Below are 20,261 nucleotides of genomic sequence, written 5' to 3' on the forward strand. Positions count from 1 at the left end.
ATGTTAGAAAAAACATCAACCTAAAATGTTTTTACTGTTTTTTTATTTTTATTATTTCTTATGTACTGGTGCGGGTTTTTCTTAATACTTTTCTATCATGTCTATTGTTGTTGAATGGAAATTATTGAAAATAATTTTCTAATCATTAACAAAAAGTACAAATAATGATACGGATACAAATTTTGACGAGAATTCACAATTGGCTTAATACATGAATCATGTTTTTGAGCAATTCGGGGTCTGACATGCATTTGTTGTGTTAACCGCGTACCCATGCATGCATCTCTAAAATAGTCTTGAACGATAATGGTGTGACCCTGTTGTGTTTATTAATTTCTCATAGAGCACAATTTTTTTAGGGGGTCATTAAGGTCCCGGCGATTGTTTGGGTTAACTTTGCTAGCTGATTATCTTGTACTGTTTAATGTACTTTTTTTCATCTTTAGAAGCGCAAAGTTTCACTTGCTCTCGTGTGTACCTCAAGAGTACGATGTCAGATTTACAGTCTATTTGTAAAATATTATTATGCTTGTGCAACAGTTTCATTTCATTTAAGTACTACTATTACATGTACATGTATTTAAGCTTATTTCAAATGTTTCTTTCCCTGTCCAAATAGTGAGCATAACACTCAGACATATTTGTTAAAATGAGAATATTCTTATTGTGAATTGATGTGCACTTATTGAAAAGGGATAAAAGGAACATGAGAAACATGACAAAGCGATGGAGAAAGAGAAAAAAGATAAAACGAGTGGTGTTGAGAAAGAGTTTTAATTAGTTAAAAGAATACACCATTTCAGAAATAAAAGTATTAAAAAATCATCTAAAATCACATCCGTGGAAATTTACAACACGCAAGCCCATATGGTGTTTTAAAACTCGTTTAAAAAACCCTGGTGTTTTAAAACGCGTTTTGGAATATTTTAAAACACATCGTTTAAACGCGCCGACCCTGTTTATTACATGCAGAATTAAAATAAAAGAATAAACAAAACCTGAATCTAGAAAAAGAAGTGCTTGTGCCAACGCAAATATATTCCTTTTCTATATGGAAGATTACCTGTAAACTCCCTTTAGGGCAGTATTCTATGACAACACAGACGTTTGGGATATCCACACAGGCTCCTACAAACCGGGCTAGGTTGTTATGTTCGACTTGCCGCATCTGTGTGTGTAGGTAGAGAGATGATTTTGAACTATTAATATTTTGGGTATTACCTTTATAACCGAGATAATTCAAATGCCCGGGGCACATTGATGAGCGGTGATATTAGAGACAATATCAGCGGTGATACATAATCTCATTGCCATATAGTCTGTATGATTGTCACATTTATACCAATTAAAACATTGTAAAGAAGTGGGTTTTATAATGGTACCTGATTTGTGAAAGTGGCCAGTTTACGGCCACATTTGATAAGTCAACAAATTTTACAGCAGTGCCCGTGCCATAATCTCAGCTGTAATATTATTTGAAAAACATTTTTAGAATGACATTCAAATGAATATGAGAATAAAATGAAGGTTAGGAACAATATAAATTTAAAGATTAATAATGATGATACACTTGGATTGGTAGAAATTCTTAGCCTTTATCATTAATGGACTTATTGATCATGATATTATCCAGTCACTATGGACAAAAGAAATAGCTTTTAATCACATGTTGTAAAGTTAACACAGACCAAAGCATCCACGATATATATCTATATACCCAACACGATCATGTTTATAGTGATGTTTTTGATGTTCCAAATTTTGGACAGTGGATATACTCAAGAACTCACGGGCAACCACATAGTCTAAATGGGTTGGAAGAATAACTGAAATACATTAATTAATTGTTAAAAAAAAAACTGAGGGGCATATAGAATATGGGTTTTCTCTCTTTGTTCCCATTCCAAAATGTCCTTTGATTGGGATCTGATTGCACGGCAGCTTCAGATGATCTGAAGCTGCCGTGCATCTGGCGATTTTCCTTTTCATTTTCGTTCAGCTTGTAACAAGCCACTAACGGATTTTTAGTTAAGTAGTGCTTTCATGTTCTAACACAATAATCTACATGTATGATACAATCGTGTGACTTACGTTATTGAAGTCCTTCAGTTCGGCTCGTGTTAGATCAACCTTCGTTTTCTCTATTCGTTTAACCATCACTAATCGGCCCTGCAAAAAAAGAGTGACTGTAGAATAACATTGATTCAGGGAGGAAACTGACAAGGTGATTAATCAAGATAACAACCCATTACCCTAATGTATTTCATTAAAATGTGATACCGGTGAATCAAAATATGCATGTAAAACATTCGCATTTCTTGTGTTCATCAGAAGTCTTTAAAGTTCTCTGCAACAATGATGATAAACATGGTTATACATCATGTACATGTATATTACGTCATCTGTTGCGCGCTCTGAATTTAAAAGGAATTCATTTCACTTTGTAATTCCTCAAATTTCCTGGGCTGCATATGGATGAATATTTTGCTGAAGAAAACTTCGAAATTGTTACAATAACCGCACTATCACTTAATTTGCCCCCCCCCCCTCCCAGTCTGTCTCCCCTTTTCTCTCTTTGTCTGTTCACACCCTCTCTCCATATTCATATGGTTAGAATGTGTAACATGGTTATTAAAAAACATTTGGTTTGAATACATTGTACTTCGGCCCCGACTTCGGTCTTCGAGCAGGTCTTCTCAGATAGTCTACCACTGCAAAGGCTACACCCAGCATTTGGTCTACAATTAATTCGCTATATAGCAAGCGTGTGATCTGACCACACCTCACTAGGACTAATATGCACTTAGTCTAATCCTCTTATTCTGATACCCAGTTGTTCTAATTTCCAATTTTCTTCTTTCATTTTTTTAAATTTTCGAAATTTTGATAACAAAAATTATATGAATATATCGATTCTGTGGTGTTAGGCAAATTGGATATCATACGAATCGGTAAAGTCTAACCGGAAATAAAGACAAAATGGTAGATGGGCTAAAAGGTAGTAAGATTATTAGACGAACTGATTGCAGATGAATTAGGGTTAGACCATATGGGATGGGACGGAAAGTAGACTAAGCGGATGTAGCCCAATTGACAATTCTTCTTTACTTGACCAAAGATTTTAAAATTAGATGAATTCCATGTAATGGTTTATCTTACATTGTGCCACGATCTGAATCAAACATATGATAGGAATGAGGAAAGGTATTAACGATCACAATCCAATTCTACAAATCCATCTAGGTACTTTGAAAAGAACTGGAGCAACTCGTAATTGACTTTCGGAATCAAACTCAAAATGCATGTGTAAAATTATAGAGCACCGTATACGTATCAAAAGCCTTTCACAAAATCAACCCAATTTATTTCGTTCTGATAAATGAAGTCTGGATAGTAGTAAGCGATTTAAGACGCCACATCCAGAAGGATCATTTTGATAGTAACCTATATTACTCTTTCACAGTAATACAACACAATGACGATCATGTAGACACTAAAATTAGATATGGAAGTCATGGATGTAGACCATTTTCCACTTCTCATTTAAAACGACTCAATTTTCTGTTGCAGATCCTAGATAATTACCGAGTAAAATTAGATCATAATCCATGTCCATTCATATATTTCTTCAATCACAATTAGCAAAAGGATCCTCATGATCTGAATCAATTAATCATAGTCTACGCCAATACAATAGGATCACCTTCACGGTTGTTCACGTGCATTATTCTCATGCAAAAGAAAGTAGTAAGTAGTATGGTAGGATCATCCAGTAATATGTTATTATGATTATATACAATTTACAATTTCGTTTAGAATAGATGAAAATTATTGTGGAAAATACTGGAAAAACACTAAATGCGTATATGAAAGGTTGGTACAGGGCTACAGAAAAAAATATCACGATTTCTGTAACTGTTGTTGTTGTTGTTAATTGCTTAATGAAAAGTTATGTGAGCTCATTTTGTAGACAAATTCAATTTTTTTCATGCAGAGCTCCAATAATCACAAGACTTAAAGTATCACAAGAAAGCGTGCAGTTTTTTTTTAATGTATATGCTTATTGTTTTTATTTCTTTTTTAAGTGATAAAATATTAGTAGGAAAGTAAGCTTATCATTAAAATCGTCAAATAGGCAATACGATGAAATCATTGTACAAGATCATTGGAAAGAATTTGCAATGAGAAAAATAACAATATTGCCAATTCAAAAATGGTATATAGTATATATCAACTTACTTTTTTTAATGATTTATTATCTAGAATAAGTCCATACAATATTATTTCGAGCTTCCAGAAACATAAATACCCCGCTTTTATGTTATTACCCATTAAGCGAAAGGACGGTTTCCTTTTCTTTAAAAAAATAGTAATTATATAAAATTGATTTTTTAGCTATAATGTGTTTTTTAACACCCTCTTCCCAAATCGATTCATTTCGACAAATACAGGATTCATACGTTGAGCAAGTCAGTAACAACTGTTTACTGAGCCATTTTTTCAGACTTATGTGATATATCCATCGTAATATTGGCTTACTCAACCAATATATTGTTTTTTGTCTTAAATATACGGAAACAAATGGCGAATTTTCAATAATCATTCGATTTGAGTTGGAACAACTCGGGCCTGAAATTAATCCCCGAAGCTCATATAATAAGTACAATAGATAGCAGCTAGATTCATACTGTGTTTTTTTTCATACGACACCGTAATTTTAGTCATGGCATAACGTGCATATGCTACAACTGGTTTAAAAGAAATGCAGTACTTAAACTTCGTTATTTGATAACCGAAGTTGAAGAAATTATTAGTATCTCGTTAGTTGGCTTCATAAAATTATTTTTACTTAAAACATTTCTCATTTTAGAACAATATCATTTATATAAAAGGCCATCGAGACCATTATTGAGAAGCGAATTTTAGAGTTAAAAAAAATGCTTAACAGCCGATCACAATGAATTACCTTGTAGTGTGCAATAGTAGCAAACACCTGTTTGGGATTATTCACAATGTTCCCTCTCTCACTCAGTGCGCTAACCTAAGATAAAGTGGAAAAAGGGAGAAAGGTTATATTACATTCACTATTACTGCATTTACTGTTGCAATTACAATTGTGGTTTGATAAATTTCATCTTTATCATTATCATCATCAATATAGCTATTGTGAAATTGATGACGTTCGGACACGCTCGTTAATGATTTTCGAAGTAAAATGCTGATATATTTTGCAAAAGGAGGGAACAGACTGTGCGCATACACATGGCCGTATTGGCGTGTGAGTGTGTGGGGGTGTGTGCATGGATGCTGGGTGTATGAAGGTGCGTTCTGCTTGCGTATCAATGATACCTACTCTAACAGAATATTTTACAACAGAAACTTCTTTTGCACTTTACTAGAGAAATGTTGAAGAATAACATCTCTAAACCCCCCCTCGTTCTACACACAAAAAAATCCTTATCACGAATAAATGCCGACATTTGAGCTGTGTGTTATTATTCACGGCTAACAAAACAACAAGAACAAGTGAATTGCGATTTGTCGTGGCTTTAATGAAAATAGAGATGAATGTGCATCTTTACCAATTCTGCTTTTTGTGTACAGTGTATGAATATCATCACATATACATATACCGATAATGTCTGTAACCAACCGATACCCTTGTTTAATAAGCTCCTCGGAGAGGGGTTAAACCCCCGGCTAGAAGGCCCCCCTCGTAAGTTCTTCAATGTTTAAAATTCATGGCTGTTTTCCCACTGGTTCCCTGCTAGCCGGACCGGAATCCCAGCACAGCTATTAATTATGAGCTATCGGTGGATTACAGATGACATAAATATAGCATATAGAGATATATGAATGCCCATGACTATAGACCAGCCTGCCCGCCTTTAAGATCAGGTCAGGCTAAGATTAAACTTTAAGCATGACACAATTATTTCAGTTTAACAGCGTTCTCAAACATTTGTATGTACAAATAGGTCCCCCTCACCTAGGTAACGAGTGGGGACCTGCAACTTACATAATAACATAACATAATTGATTAAAATCCACATGCCTGCCCTGGCATGGAAAGGAAAAAAGGAGGTACTTTAATAATGCGCCTCTTACTGAAATCATGCCCCCAGAACTTCAACTGCTTGTTTTTCAACAACACACAAGGCGTCAACACTCCTCCCAAAAACGAGTAAGGGCGAAAACCCGCCTGCCCACTGGCCAAAATAGGACAGGAGGATAAAATTCCCTTACGGCCCACTTATGCACGACGATCGTTGTTAGGATTGGTGTGCGACCAGGTCAAACACCCTCGAATTTGGATTCGTGTTACGCTCTTCTATCAGCCTAGGCTCTGCCTAGATTCTGAAATTAACCATGAAAAGTATACCATCACCCTCCAACTACTTCATACACCATTCATTATAGAGTATCATATAGATTCAACAAATACAACTTCCCTGGAAAATATAAATGCAAAAGTACTTGTACCCCCCCCCCCCCCCTAAACACACTTTGCCAAGATCAACTACTGCTGGTATTCAAGCCAACTATAGGTATCCAATTTTCATCCCACTGAAAATATTGAGCCCCTTAAAGGAACTTTAATAAAGGAAATTGAATTCAGAAAGAAATTTGTTTCACCAAACGAAATTCACTAATATGGCCATACTCTGGCAAAGGGAAGCAAGGTACGAAAGTATCACTCGTTGTAAATGACCAATGTGTGTTCGTCATTAACATATACATCAATGCAATTAAACTAAATAATATTTTCTTCAATATCTTTCCCCAAAACGATCATTTCTTCACAATTTCTGCCTGAACGGGCAGCACACAACAGATATTTAAAAACCATAACTCAAATCTGACTGATGCGTGAGCTGCTTCCTATACCAAAGGTGGGCAGTATTAATAATAAATACACCATGACAAAATTACCATACAAATTCACATAAGTATACCAACATACTACGCCTAAAGACCTGAACATGCGGCTGAACATGAAGAAGACTAAAAATTGGGACAATACTTCCGTCTAATTCCTAAGGAGTCCGATGCAGACCCGAGAAATAACTTTATCTGAAATGAAGCCTATGCAATCTTATCAAACATTTCTTCATATATAATGCTCATGGTAGAGGAAAATAAAACATACATAGAAATTATGAATTCATAAACATTTCTTCTCAAATGACCTGAGAAAATTATAATTTCAATCCCCAGATTTTTTCTATAACCATCCATAACTTGGATTTTTATGACAACTCACATGAACGTTTGAGGCATAACCTGCTTCATAGTAATTTCGAATTGACTTCTTCCTTGCAAGCAAAAACTAAATAAACAAAATAACATTAAGAATGCACAAGTACAATAAATACACAACCAATATCCATAATATGCAAGAATCCCCCCACGATATATATGTCAACATCCCCCTTAATTATAACTAGAGGATGGTAATGGGGAGGAGGTGGGAATTTTGTAAGCACGCTTTACACATGCACCGTCATCTCTCTTCATTGAAAGCCAAAACGAAAATGAAGCATTCCCCGCACTTTTATCCGCGCATAGCTCAACCGCGGCAAATGTCTGGCATTGTGCCCAAATTCTTTGGCGCGGGCGCCAAAAAGCGCTGCCCCGCCCTTTACGGGTCGGGTCACGAGCCCTTTCTCGGGCAACCACGCCCCCTTTCAAAATCAAAACAAACTAAAATGTGTATTTTGCTAGCCCGCTAATAAATCATTTTAAATCGTCAAGCCGTCTTTAAAATCCATTATTCACGGCTAACAAAACAACAAGAACAAGTGAATTGCGATTTGTCGTGGCTTTAATGAAAATAGAGATGAATGTGCATCTTTACCAATTCTGCTTTTTGTGTACAGTGTATGAATATCATCACATATACATATACCGATAATGTCTGTAACCAACCGATACCCTTGTTTAATAAGCTCCTCGGAGAGGGGTTAAACCCCGGCTAGAAGGCCCCCCTCGTAAGTTCTTCAATGTTTAAAATTCATGGCTGTTTTCCCACTGGTTCCCTGCTAGCCGGACCGGAATCCCAGCACAGCTATTAATTATGAGCTATCGGTGGATTACAGATGACATAAATATAGCATATAGAGATATATGAATGCCCATGACTATAGACCAGCCTGCCCGCCTTTAAGATCAGGTCAGGCTAAGATTAAACTTTAAGCATGACACAATTATTTCAGTTTAACAGCGTTCTCAAACATTTGTATGTACAAATAGGTCCCCCTCACCTAGGTAACGAGTGGGGACCTGCAACTTACATAATAACATAACATAATTGATTAAAATCCACATGCCTGCCCTGGCATGACCAGAAATACCCAATTATTCTTGGAAAATACGTGTTTCAGGTGGCCTAATTGCCAAATTACCGCCAAACGAGAATATATAATTTATTTATATATGATCGACCGCCAACAAACACGTCAAAATTTTACTCGTATCTACCAAGATATTCAATAAATCTTAGCAACCATTACAGGATCATTCTACTAGTATTCACCAACGTTATTATCCTTAGTGCTTTTACCAGGGGGGGGGGGGGTACCCGGGAACATTGCTCATTCCTCCATTACAATGTATATCTAGGTTATCCATAACTGACCCCAACATGATTTAATGCATGCATACATTGAACGTAAATGCATGAGCAGCTAAATAACAACAAATGATACATTATGAAAACATAGACACACTGGTGAAACCGGCTCCAGACCAGCCAAAACCTTTATTCATACTATCGGATCGGACGGTCTGGAGTCGGTCACGCCGGAGCGACTAAGGTAAAATGTATAAATACATACTCAACGAAGATATGAAAGACCAACTTTTAACTCACTGATAAATCTGTCCAACCCTTCATCGGCCAGATGTAGGCCATCAGTTCTGTACAGCGAAATGTCATTATGGGATATTGATGGATGCGGTATGGCTTTACCATGAAATCTTGCAGCTAAAGCCTTGGCGTACCTATTGGCCGCCCTTCTCTTTAAGTCCAATTTACCTTGATCTCCTGTACAGCCAGCGGGGTACCAAACCCTCTCCAAAATGTCCGACCACACTATTTGAAATTTGTCCTTATTGGCGTCAAAAAGTCTATACGTCAAACTAGCCAGCTTCTTCTTGGACAGTGCCTCAATGTCATTCGTTCCTACATGCAATACTACTACTGAAGGCTTTGGTTCACTCCGACCCATCTTATCTAACCAATCGCTTACCCCTTCAATTCGTAGCCCCCTTTTTCCCAACCAACGGACCGACGTTCCAAGTCCAAGGTCAGCCTCGCCGGTGTTCTTCGCCCTGCGATGTGCCCAAAACACTATCGAGTCCCCTATGATCCACACCACAGGTCCTGTAATAGAAAACAAGAAAAGAGGGCTGGGCAGAATTTTGAAGTATGAAAATTTCCCCTGAAAGGTCTGCTACCCTTCACCACCCCTTCATCACGGGGTTTTCCCCTCCAAGATACAATGTATGTAATCACATTTTTGACCCCTCCCCTTAATCCTGAAAGCATTGATATTAAACACGTCATTATACCGTTGTAACATTCTCTCTAAAAAGCAGAATGCTCGTAATTGTGTGATATCATTAAACCCTCACTTACTCATTCAATATTAAGCCCAGAGTTATTTCGATGATACATGTATATTGATATCAACATGTACAGGGGGGGGGGGGGGGGGGGTCGTTATGATCAATCTGATGTTCCAAACACCTTCCAATCAATATAGTACTATCCCTTTCTTCCTTTTGTATAATGTAATAATGTATAATGTATAAACACATTCCAACCAATATATAATAATGTATAATGTATAATGTCTGAGCACATTCCAATCAATTTATAATAATGTATAATGTATAATGTAAAATGTATAAGGTATAATGTATAATGTAAAATGTATAAGGTATAATGTATAATGTATAACGTATAAAACACATTCCCATCAATATAGTACCATCTCTTTCTTCATTTTGTATAAAGAATGTAATAATGTATAATGTATAATGTATAATATATGATGCATAATGTATAATGTATAATGTATACTGTAACAAGGGCTCCTTTGTAAACAGGCCTCTTGGCACTGAACATACCACCCTGCTTCTGAATAGGGCTGAATAAAATAAAACAATACCATGTAAGCAGATATATTGAGAATTATACACCCAAATATCCAACAACCCATCGGCCACGGCTTTGATTAAAGCACATGTCCTCGTGTAAAGTAAACGCGTTGTGACATTATTGGAAGATAACTTACACCTGATTTTGGTCAAAATGTCAAATAACCTAAAATCATCATTTCATATGTATTTTCGTTCTTTTTTTTTTTTTTTTTTTTTTTTTTTTTACTTAACCATGTCGAGTCTTATATATCTCCGATGTGCACTCGAAACCCAACGCCCCATGCGTTGGATTTCTTCATCCGAGCAACCGGCCATGGCAGCGGTCGTAGCCGCCCCAATACGAAAGGAATGCGATGAAAACATTGCCGCCGGCATATCCCCGTATGTCAAACATCGTTTTATCATGTTTCCAAATTCACGCCTAGTTAGCGGGAGAGCACCATATGAACAAAAGAAGGCTCCACCATTCTTTGGGCGGATTTCTAAATAACGAATAACCGCCATCACAGGGCAGCTAACTGTCCCCAACTCTGGTATCGAAATGGTGCACCCATTTCCCCGCTGGTCAGTCTTTGACTTCCTTAGGAATAATTCCACCCTGCGATGCGGTGCATCGCCAGTTACCCTAACATCTGTGTGCTGCAGAATAGACTCGCATCTATGCCTGGACTCTACTGTCAACTCACTAACTCTCAACAAACCATAAAATGCCACTGAAAAAGCAGCAGAGTACATCAAAACATCGTAATGACTACCACAAACATGCCTCAAGTAGGCGAGCATTCTATTTAACACAGACAATGTGATTGGATGCCTAGCATCTCTTCTCAAAGTACTTCGCCTACACCCTTCAATTAACCTTGTAATCACAAAACTTTTGGTCACATCCTTTAGCCCAGATGAACTCATATAAAATGCCAACCCAGATATGTATGTTTGAATAGTAGACCCTGCATATCCCATAAAGGATAAATAAGAAATGAACTGCGCCACCCATTCTACATTAGGGGGTAGCTGGGGGTCGTATCCGTACACTTTACAAAATTTCACGTATGCCCCCAAGGCAATAGAGTAAGTTGTGTGTGTTCGAGCTGCCCTAGAAGCCATCAGCAGTCGACTTCTCTCGATAGCCAGCTCTTCCAAAGACGGACTGGAACCTCCACGCCCTCCCGGGCGGCCCCCGGTGCTAACGCATGGAACCTCGGCATCTGAAATCGAGATAGTGCATCAGCTATACCATTATCACATCCATGTACATGCCTAGCCCTCAACACTATATTATTGCTTAAACATATAATCACCACCTTCCTCACCAAAACCATAATATCAGGGCATAGCGCCGACTGCTTGTTAAGTACTGCCACCACGGCCTGATTATCACAATTAAACAATATATTCTTGTCCTTTAGCTCCATGCCCCAAATCTCCAAGCCTACCCAAATAGGGAATAGCTCTAAAAAAGCTATAGACCTCCTATCGGCCTGGAAATCAGCAGGCCACCTGGATTGAGCCCACCTGCCTCCAAAGAAAATTCCAAAACCAATGCCAGCCGCCGCATCAGTGAAAAACTGAATTTCCTCGCTTCCAAACCAGCCTGGAGCCCGGAAGAAAACTTGACCATTAAAATGTGCCAAGAACTCCAACCAAACCCGCAAGTCAGCCTTAGCCCCTCTCGTCAACCTAACCATGTGAAAAGGACGCTTAACGCTCTTAGTTAAGTCAATGAGCCGTCTCATGAATGCTCGCCCTGGAGCAATTGCCTTACATACAAAGTTTAGACTACCTACAATCGACTGAATGTCTCTTAGGGAAATTTTTTGTTTCTGTACCGCCCAATTTAATTTCCCTACTAATTTCTCAATTTTGTCCTCCGGTACCCGAACCTGCTGAGAAACGCTATCTATTACCAGCCCAAGATATGACAACTGTGTGGTCGGGCCTTCCGTTTTTTCTCGCGCTATGGGCACCCCAAATCGTTCGCAAATTGCTTCAAAACAATGCATTGCCCGCCTGCAATCCTCCGAGGCAGGGCCGCCTGCAAAAAAGAAATCATCCAAATAATGGACAATATTTTGCGACTTCGCAACTTTTCTCGCGCAAAACTCTAAAAAAGTACTAAAACATTCAAAAGTGGAACAAGAAACTGCGCAGCCCATCGGCAAACAACGATCAAAATAGTAACGACCATCTATATACATCCCAAGCAACTCAAAATCTTTTGGGTGAACAGGCAAGAGCCTGAAAGCTGACTTAATGTCAGTCTTTCCCATAAGGGCACCCCGCCCCAATTGCGTCACAATATCTACCGCCGAATCAAAGGACGAATATGTTACTGTACACTGCCCCTCCGGTATGCCATCATTAACTGAATTTCCCCTGGGTGCCGATAAATGTTGAATCATACGGAACTCCCCTGGGGCCTTTTTGGGCACCAACCCCACTGGTGAACACCTCATATTCTCGAAGGGAGGAACAACAAAAGGCCCAACTATCCTACCTAAGTCTATTTCATCCCTCAATCTCTTTTTCAACGCATCCATGTGCTCGAATGCTGATTTCAGGTTTTTAACAACCAATGGGACCCTGTCCCCTTCAAAATGTAATGAAAAACCAAACTTAAAACCATTATACAAGCACTGAGCATGCTCCTGATTAGGATAAGTAGCTAACAAGGGCACCAAACGTGCTAACTTAATAGGGGTCGGAGCAATAGACGACACCGCACTAGCCGTAGACCTATTTACTGCCAGCGGGACTGGAACCGGCCCGCCCTTGGCTACACTGCTTAGCCCCATGACCTGTCGCCTGGCAGCGGGAACACTTGTGCTCATAGATGCAAGCTTTGCCTCGCATGCACTTGCCTCTATTAAAGGCAAAGCACACGCCTCGGCTGGGTGTGCCATTGGCTCCGGGTCCCTTTCCTCCGAAGGGAAAAGATTTTTTCGCGCCGTACTCCCCTCTGTAGAACTGATGGCGAGGGGCATGGGGTAAATTGTGGCGCTGCCGCGGACCATTAGAGGCCACCAGCATCAACCACAACTCGGCGTCGACGCTCGCCCAGGATCGCCCGGGTAAACGCGCCTGCTTGCTCCTAAACTGAGTGTCATAGTCACGCCAGCCATAACCTGCAAACGCACGGGCTGCATGCCTTATCAAATCCATATATTTCATGAGCTCCCTGCTCCTTTCCATGTGCTTCTCAGTGTAAATTGAGGCAAATACTAGAAACACCGAAGTCCACTGCTCTACCGACATGATTTTCTTAGCCTTTGATTGAGGTTGAAGTTGCAAACCAAGGCCAGATCCCGATTGACACAAACTCAAAGTGGTGTCACCTACACTCAAGGCCCCAAACTCATCACGTGCATTATTATGCTTAAGGAGCACTCCCAAATCTATATATTCACTTGCCCAAATTTTTTCCTTCAGTGAGATAGCCACTTCCACACCTAGTGGGTCGCATGCGCTAATAAATGGTTCCGGTGCCCCAACACGGCAGAAAGCCTAGGCGCCTGGGGCTCAGATCTCTCAACACCGACCTCCACTAGATCTAGGCCTAGATCTTCGGCTACCCCTGCCGACCGCGCCGGCACTGAAACTGCTGGCTGAGCCTGCCCCGAGCTACCGGTATCCGACTCCTGTGCTACTATCTCATGCCAAGCAATAGATCTGCCCACGGGCGCCTGGCCTTCCCGCCCCACTAGATCTAGATCTAGCTCTGCCATTTTATCACTAACTTTAGACCTAGGCCTACCACTTTTTTCATCAACATCGACAACTTGAGACTGAGAGGGATTTAACTCACCGCTCCTTCCTGGCCCGTTGTTGCCGCCTCCCAGCCCCAGATCCACACTTGCGGGGGTTGACGTCGCCCGTGGACCTCTCGGCCGACCCGGCCTCCTCTTCGGTGTGTCATCTCCCTTCCTCGCACCTGCGGTCGTTATTTTCTTGGCCTTAACCTTTGGCATGATCAACTCGCGAAACTAGAGTTAGACTCGAAGCTCCGTCACTCAGCCCAAGTCCAATGAATCCTGGATGCAATCACCTCCAAAGTTCAATCAAGCGAACCGCCAAGAAAAAATTCAATCCTGAAGTTGCAAACTGAATCTTTTAGGTCCACAAATCGGCACAGCTAACTTAGTCTTAGTTCTACGGCAACAATTCCTGAGGCTGAAGTCTGAAGACAGTAAAAAACTGAAATCAGCGTCTGTATAATCCAATAAAAGTATGAATCCTTTGTGTAGATATCCGGTATAGGTAGCTAGACAAATGTCGAAATATCTGCCACCTAGGCCTAGTGTCCAATTCTAGTTGCCAGTGCCGAAAGAAAATTTTCAAAAAATTTTGTAAGCACGCTTTACACATGCACCGTCATCTCTCTTCATTGAAAGCCAAAACGAAAATGAAGCATTCCCCGCACTTTTATCCGCGCATAGCTCAACCGCGGCAAATGTCTGGCATTGTGCCCAAATTCTTTGGCGCGGGCGCCAAAAAGCGCTGCCCCGCCCTTTACGGGTCGGGTCACGAGCCCTTTCTCGGGCAACCACGCCCCCTTTCAAAATCAAAACAAACTAAAATGTGTATTTTGCTAGCCCGCTAATAAATCATTTTAAATCGTCAAGCCGTCTTTAAAATCCATTATATATTATTAAAATTATTGATTGACAGATGAAAGATGGACTGGCAGATATTCATATTAAAGAGCTGCATAATAATGCTCTTCAAAATGTCGTTTCAAAGCGTATCAGTCTAGTATACTGACACCCACCTAATGACGAGGAAAGCGAAATAGTGTTATCGATGTTTATATAAATGAATGTCTAGACTTAAATTCTCTGAAGTATAGTAATGCGTTTTGAAATCTAGAAAAAAGTGAGTGGTTGTGTTACATGCCTATACATTTTCCAAAGATAATCTGCTTTGAACAAGACAAAGAGAAGTATTTAAAGAATTATCCACTGGTACTTGATTTATACAATGTTTCGATGAAAGCTTTGACAATATCGAACATTATTAAGGATAAACTACAGGCACTTAGAACAATTTCATGGCCAGGATGCGCATTAATTTTCGTAATACAACGGCAATGAAACCCCTATAGCTTGTAACTAACAATGCTCATGAAATAAATATATTTAATTCAATATATGAGGTGGCAATTGGTTGGATATTGGCTGTTTTACTCAGATGGATATAAAAACGGAATAAAAACGTTATTAGGCTGTAAACTAATGTGGGTTAGATTAATATGGCAATGGAATGAAATGAGATTGGTTCATGATTGCAATTGCCCTTTTAAAGATGAAAACGTGATCATAAATATTCTCATGTAACCATAAAGAACTATTGATCAATGTTTTTGTCAAAATGGTGTAAACTGTCACGAGAATTGCAATAGAGATGTAATTTTACTTCATGCAGACCTGGAACTATTACCTTAATTCTCTCCACGACATTTAATTAATTAGGTTTGCTAAATGTTACCACCCACACAATTGTGCATGGTGTTAAAAAAAATGTTTCTCATTTATACACGACTTTACGCCCGATAGGTAACTTACAAGCAATGAACTCTTCACTAAAAAGTGAAAGTGACCCCTGTTCATTTTATTGAGGAATAGTGATGTGTCACATTAATTTTAATCCTTCTTTCCCCCTACCCCAACCAATAAAAATACCGTGACGCAGCCCTGATCCAAATATCGGTTGGTTGAGTACACTAATGCCCATATTTTCCTTTATGTATGAAATAATCATCCTATAAAAATATTTTCATTCTTCACTAACCCTTGCAAGAGCCTTTTTTAATTTACAAAGCTAAATATACATGAAAAAATATACATGCTAAACTAGGAATTAAAAAAAGATATTTACAAATGAGCCTGAAAATCTTGAATTTCCCGACTTGGTTTGCTCCGGAAAAATCAAATCAGACCAGGATATTTTCCATGACATCCTAAGAATCTCAGTGTCCAGCTTTATCTTCCTGTCAAAAGTAAGAAAGAAAGCAAAAAAAAAAAAAAAGAAAGAAAGAAAGAAGGAAAGAAGACCGATTCGTTATAATAGTTATGAAATTCAACGTTTTAAAGGGGTACTCCGGTCACTTACCAACACAAGTCGCACAAATAGAGAAGAATGAAAAAGTAGAAAACTTAAACATAGATCTGAAAAAATCAGATGGAAAATAATAAAGGCTTGGAATGTTATTAATTTGTTTGGTGTCAAAACTGAACGTTTATAACCATCATAATAATAATAATGATAATAATAATAAAAATAATGATAATTGGAATAATAATAATAATAATAGGAATGATAATAATGATAATAATAAAATGTAACATTCACATAGCATGACAACTACCCCGGTTACCTTAGCACTGCGACCCTGCTCAGGTGCTCGAGCATCCAAGGAATGTACAATGAGAAAGCCGATGATCCTTTTCTACATTTTTTTCTTCAGGTGTATCTATTTTTGTTCACATGCCTACGTGTATTAAAGATGTATGTAAGAAATAATTTACATTACCATAATGAAGACCTTAGGAAAACGAAGTCAGTCCTTTTTATTTTTTTTTCTGAGATAATTTTTCCATGAATTATAAACAAAATACCAAATATGAGCTATTCATTCATTTCATACTGATTTCAGGAAGAGGAGCATTTTTGGAAGTTTGTAGGGGGAATGGAAAAAAATTAGTTTGTCATGTCGCGTTTATATTCACGTGAAAATCAGTAAAAAGGGGGATGAACCCAGATCCCCTCTCCTCAGCTCCGCGCCCCCTGCATTATTAATTTTCTAGAAACCTGATATTCATTTCACGGATTAAAGAAAAATGTCAGCTGTTGTCCGAATATGTTAGCAAACCGGTACTTCATAACAGAGCCGCGCCAATGCCAATGCGGAAATATTATATGCACGGGGTTGATATTGAGGTCGACAGTCGTAATTAGCATAATAGCCTACCCGTGATTAGTAATTAATACATTAAAAATGAATGATACTCCTACAGATGAACAGGTATGCTTGAACGAATTTACGATTACTGCCGCAATGATGCGTTGAATTATTGTAGTACTTTTAGAGAAAGTTCTGTCATATGGCTAAAATCATAATGAAAGAAAGTCTTTCCTTAAATTTACTATTTTTAGGGCCGAGTTAAAAAAAATCAATATATGAATAGATATTTGTAATTTGTAAGATATTCGGAAGTATATATATACGTGCAAGGCATAATAAAAGGTGAAAGATTTTAAAGGTTCATAATGGTTACATCAAAGTATTGTAAGAAGAGCGTAGCCTCACTTAATACCCACCCTAACTTTAATTTCTCTGCCATCTTTTCATGATACCCCCCTCACTGAAAGCTAGGGTATTCGAACAAAAAGTAATCCAGCACAGCTATAGAGTTATGCATTTTACTTCCGTTATCTTTCTTGATTTCACAGATTTAATAACCACTTTTCCTAAGAGAGACTTGTTTAGAAATGGAAAAATATGAACTTCTTCCTCGCAAACATTAGAGCTGTAATAAAGGAAAAATTGTGTAAAACAAGGTACCTGTAGACAAGGAAGATTATGAGAGTCCCGACTAGAACGACAGAAAGGCCTGTGATTCCTGCTATAACCAACGATGAGATACCTGTTGGATATTTGAATGGGTGGATAAAAATCAGAGAAGAATGGCGATTGTTAGTCATCATCATTACAATGTTATTTCTCAGCTCAGATTAGGCACGGGAAGTCGTTTTGGAATAAAATCTAGATATTGAGCCCATTTTCAAATGTTACCCATTGTAACAGAACATCCATCAATCTTTATTCATTTAATTTAAGGCAAAGTTTGATAAACACTTGCATACTTCTTCACAGTATGAACATAGTGACTATGGCTTCTGGAATAATCATTCAGGTCATTAGTAAACACTTTATTACTCTGAAAAAAAATCCGTCATTTACCACCGATCAGCGGTTCAAAGATTTATCAAAAAGGTGTTTCTTCTGACATGCAACAGAAAAAAATATATCCCGAAGATATGCAGGTCACCTCCACTTTCGCAGGCTATTTACAGTCGAAATTTTTTTTCGAAAAATTAAGTCAGTAATAAAAAATATGATCCTCCGTAATAATAACATTGATGATATAATGATAGTGTAATAATCAAATTAAGTGTTTTTGTATATCGCACATGTCCACCTTGTTATGTGCTCAAGGCGCTCTAATGTAATTTACCCTGGCTAAGATAGGCTACCGATTCCGGTGCTGACAGATTTTTTTTTTAAATTTCCTTCCTACCAGTACTCATTTATCTCACATGGGTTGAGTGCGTCACACTGTGGATCAATTTCTAAAGGAGGCATATTCTCCTCCCCTGGATCTGCACCTCTCAAACAGTTTCGAATAATAATTTCTTTAAATTTCGAATCTGCTTGAAGAGGTATTAAAGTAGGCGGCAAATAGTAAGGTTTAAAAAAATCTGTAGAATCTTATTTTTCGTGCCTGTCCCCCTATTCTTAGGGTGCTGAATACGAATCTGCTTGTTGCCAAAATCATAAATGCCATCTTTTTGTGGGACGCACTGTATAATGAATACATATATTATATGGCATATTTTATTTTACACAAAATACATGTAAGTGAACTCGTTTGGCGTGTGTGTGCAAACGCGTTTATGTGTATACACAAGTATACACACCCACGAAAGAAAACAAGTTTAGACATTTTATCCCTATGCTATCTTAACCCGATGTGAACAGAGTGCGATAGATGTAATTGTTAGATTAGTTCTACATCGTGTGATTATTTATTTCTGAAGATATATATCTCATAAATTTTACGATGTTTGGCAAGCGAACAAATTTCACTGATGTATGTACTGATGTGATGTATGTACACTTTTAGCCACAGCTGTAGGCCTGTGTATGTGTGTGTGGGGTGCTTCCGCGGAAAAGGGTGAGGGTGTGTGTGTGTTTGGGTGTGTAGGCGCGAATACTTGTTGGGGGTGGGGTGGATGTATGTGTGTATACACAACATACACGGACCCACACGCACAAACAGGCACACGCAGCTTTGGATGTCATTCTTACTTTGCTATCTTCACCTGATGTGAAACGAGTGTGCTGAATAATAGTTGATTCTTTATCACATGATTATTTTTTTCAAATTAAATTTTCTTTTAAAATAAAATGCAAATGGGGGAGGGGTGCATTTTACAATTAATGGTTTAACATATTTTGATCAGACAGGGTATCACACCTAAATCTTTCTAAAATGCAAAGCTATATATTCGGGAAGAAATGATTAATCTATAAGAGACGAGGAACATGTGACTTACAGTGCATATATTACGTTTTAATACTTTTGTAAAAAAAAAAACGTTTCAAGATATGAAGTAGATATATAATTTTTGATATTTGGTCTAAAGCCCAAGAGGTGTTGGATTATTGAATGGATTTATAAATCGAGACAGGCCTCGAGGATGAATAAATAAAAGCCCGCTTCTCTATTACAGCATACATGGCATAATTTGCCTCACATGAATACATAAAATTTCGTGTATTTTATGTCATTTTGTGAGATAGAAAAGCGATTGATAAAGCCTTGACCATGATATTGAGTGGGTAGTAATACAGGATTCAGGATTTATGCCGAGGGTGGGTGGTCATTTCATCTCAAGGTTAATTCGCCATTAGCATGAAGTCTATTTTGTTGCATCGACCTCCCATTTAGAAGGTAAATAATTAATGATAGGAGATATTTCTACGGGGGTTGTACAGAAAATTTGGTTGCAATTGATTTGTAAACCTAACCTCAATTACCCATGAATATAAGGGTTCGACCTCAATAAAGCTTTGAAATCTTTCTAAGGCATGAAGCTGACCAGTATACATTCTCAGTTTTGAAAAATGGGAAAGAGTGTTTATTTTCCTTTTGCTCATTGTCCTGTCTTCATGAGAATCATGACAAAACCAGGAAAGCAAGCAGAACTCGTAATCAAATGAATCGAATATACATGACATTTTTAACAGTTTACGTGTACCGTATTTTTTATGCACGAACTAGCACGAACAAAACATTTCTCTTGCTCGTTTG

General features: G+C 38.2%; 1 protein-coding gene across 1 annotated transcript in view; it reads right to left on the reverse strand.

Moving 5' to 3' along the window:
• Window positions 1-20,261, reverse strand: part of LOC121411128 (atrial natriuretic peptide receptor 2-like) — a 43,017-nt gene that overhangs the window by 15,373 nt on the left and 7,383 nt on the right. The window contains exons 2-6 of the mRNA XM_041603658.1: window positions 17,729-17,810; window positions 16,042-16,153; window positions 4,967-5,041; window positions 2,092-2,169; window positions 1,064-1,168 (exon numbers count right to left, since the gene is read on the reverse strand). Of these exons, the coding sequence (XP_041459592.1) occupies window positions 1,064-1,168; window positions 2,092-2,169; window positions 4,967-5,041; window positions 16,042-16,122 (339 nt within the window). The 5' untranslated portion in view covers window positions 16,123-16,153; window positions 17,729-17,810. The remainder of the gene's footprint in view (window positions 1-1,063; window positions 1,169-2,091; window positions 2,170-4,966; window positions 5,042-16,041; window positions 16,154-17,728; window positions 17,811-20,261) is intronic.

Source organism: Lytechinus variegatus, chromosome 3 (genome assembly GCF_018143015.1).
Source record: "Lytechinus variegatus isolate NC3 chromosome 3, Lvar_3.0, whole genome shotgun sequence".
In the NCBI taxonomy this organism is placed as follows: domain Eukaryota; kingdom Metazoa; phylum Echinodermata; class Echinoidea; order Temnopleuroida; family Toxopneustidae; genus Lytechinus; species Lytechinus variegatus.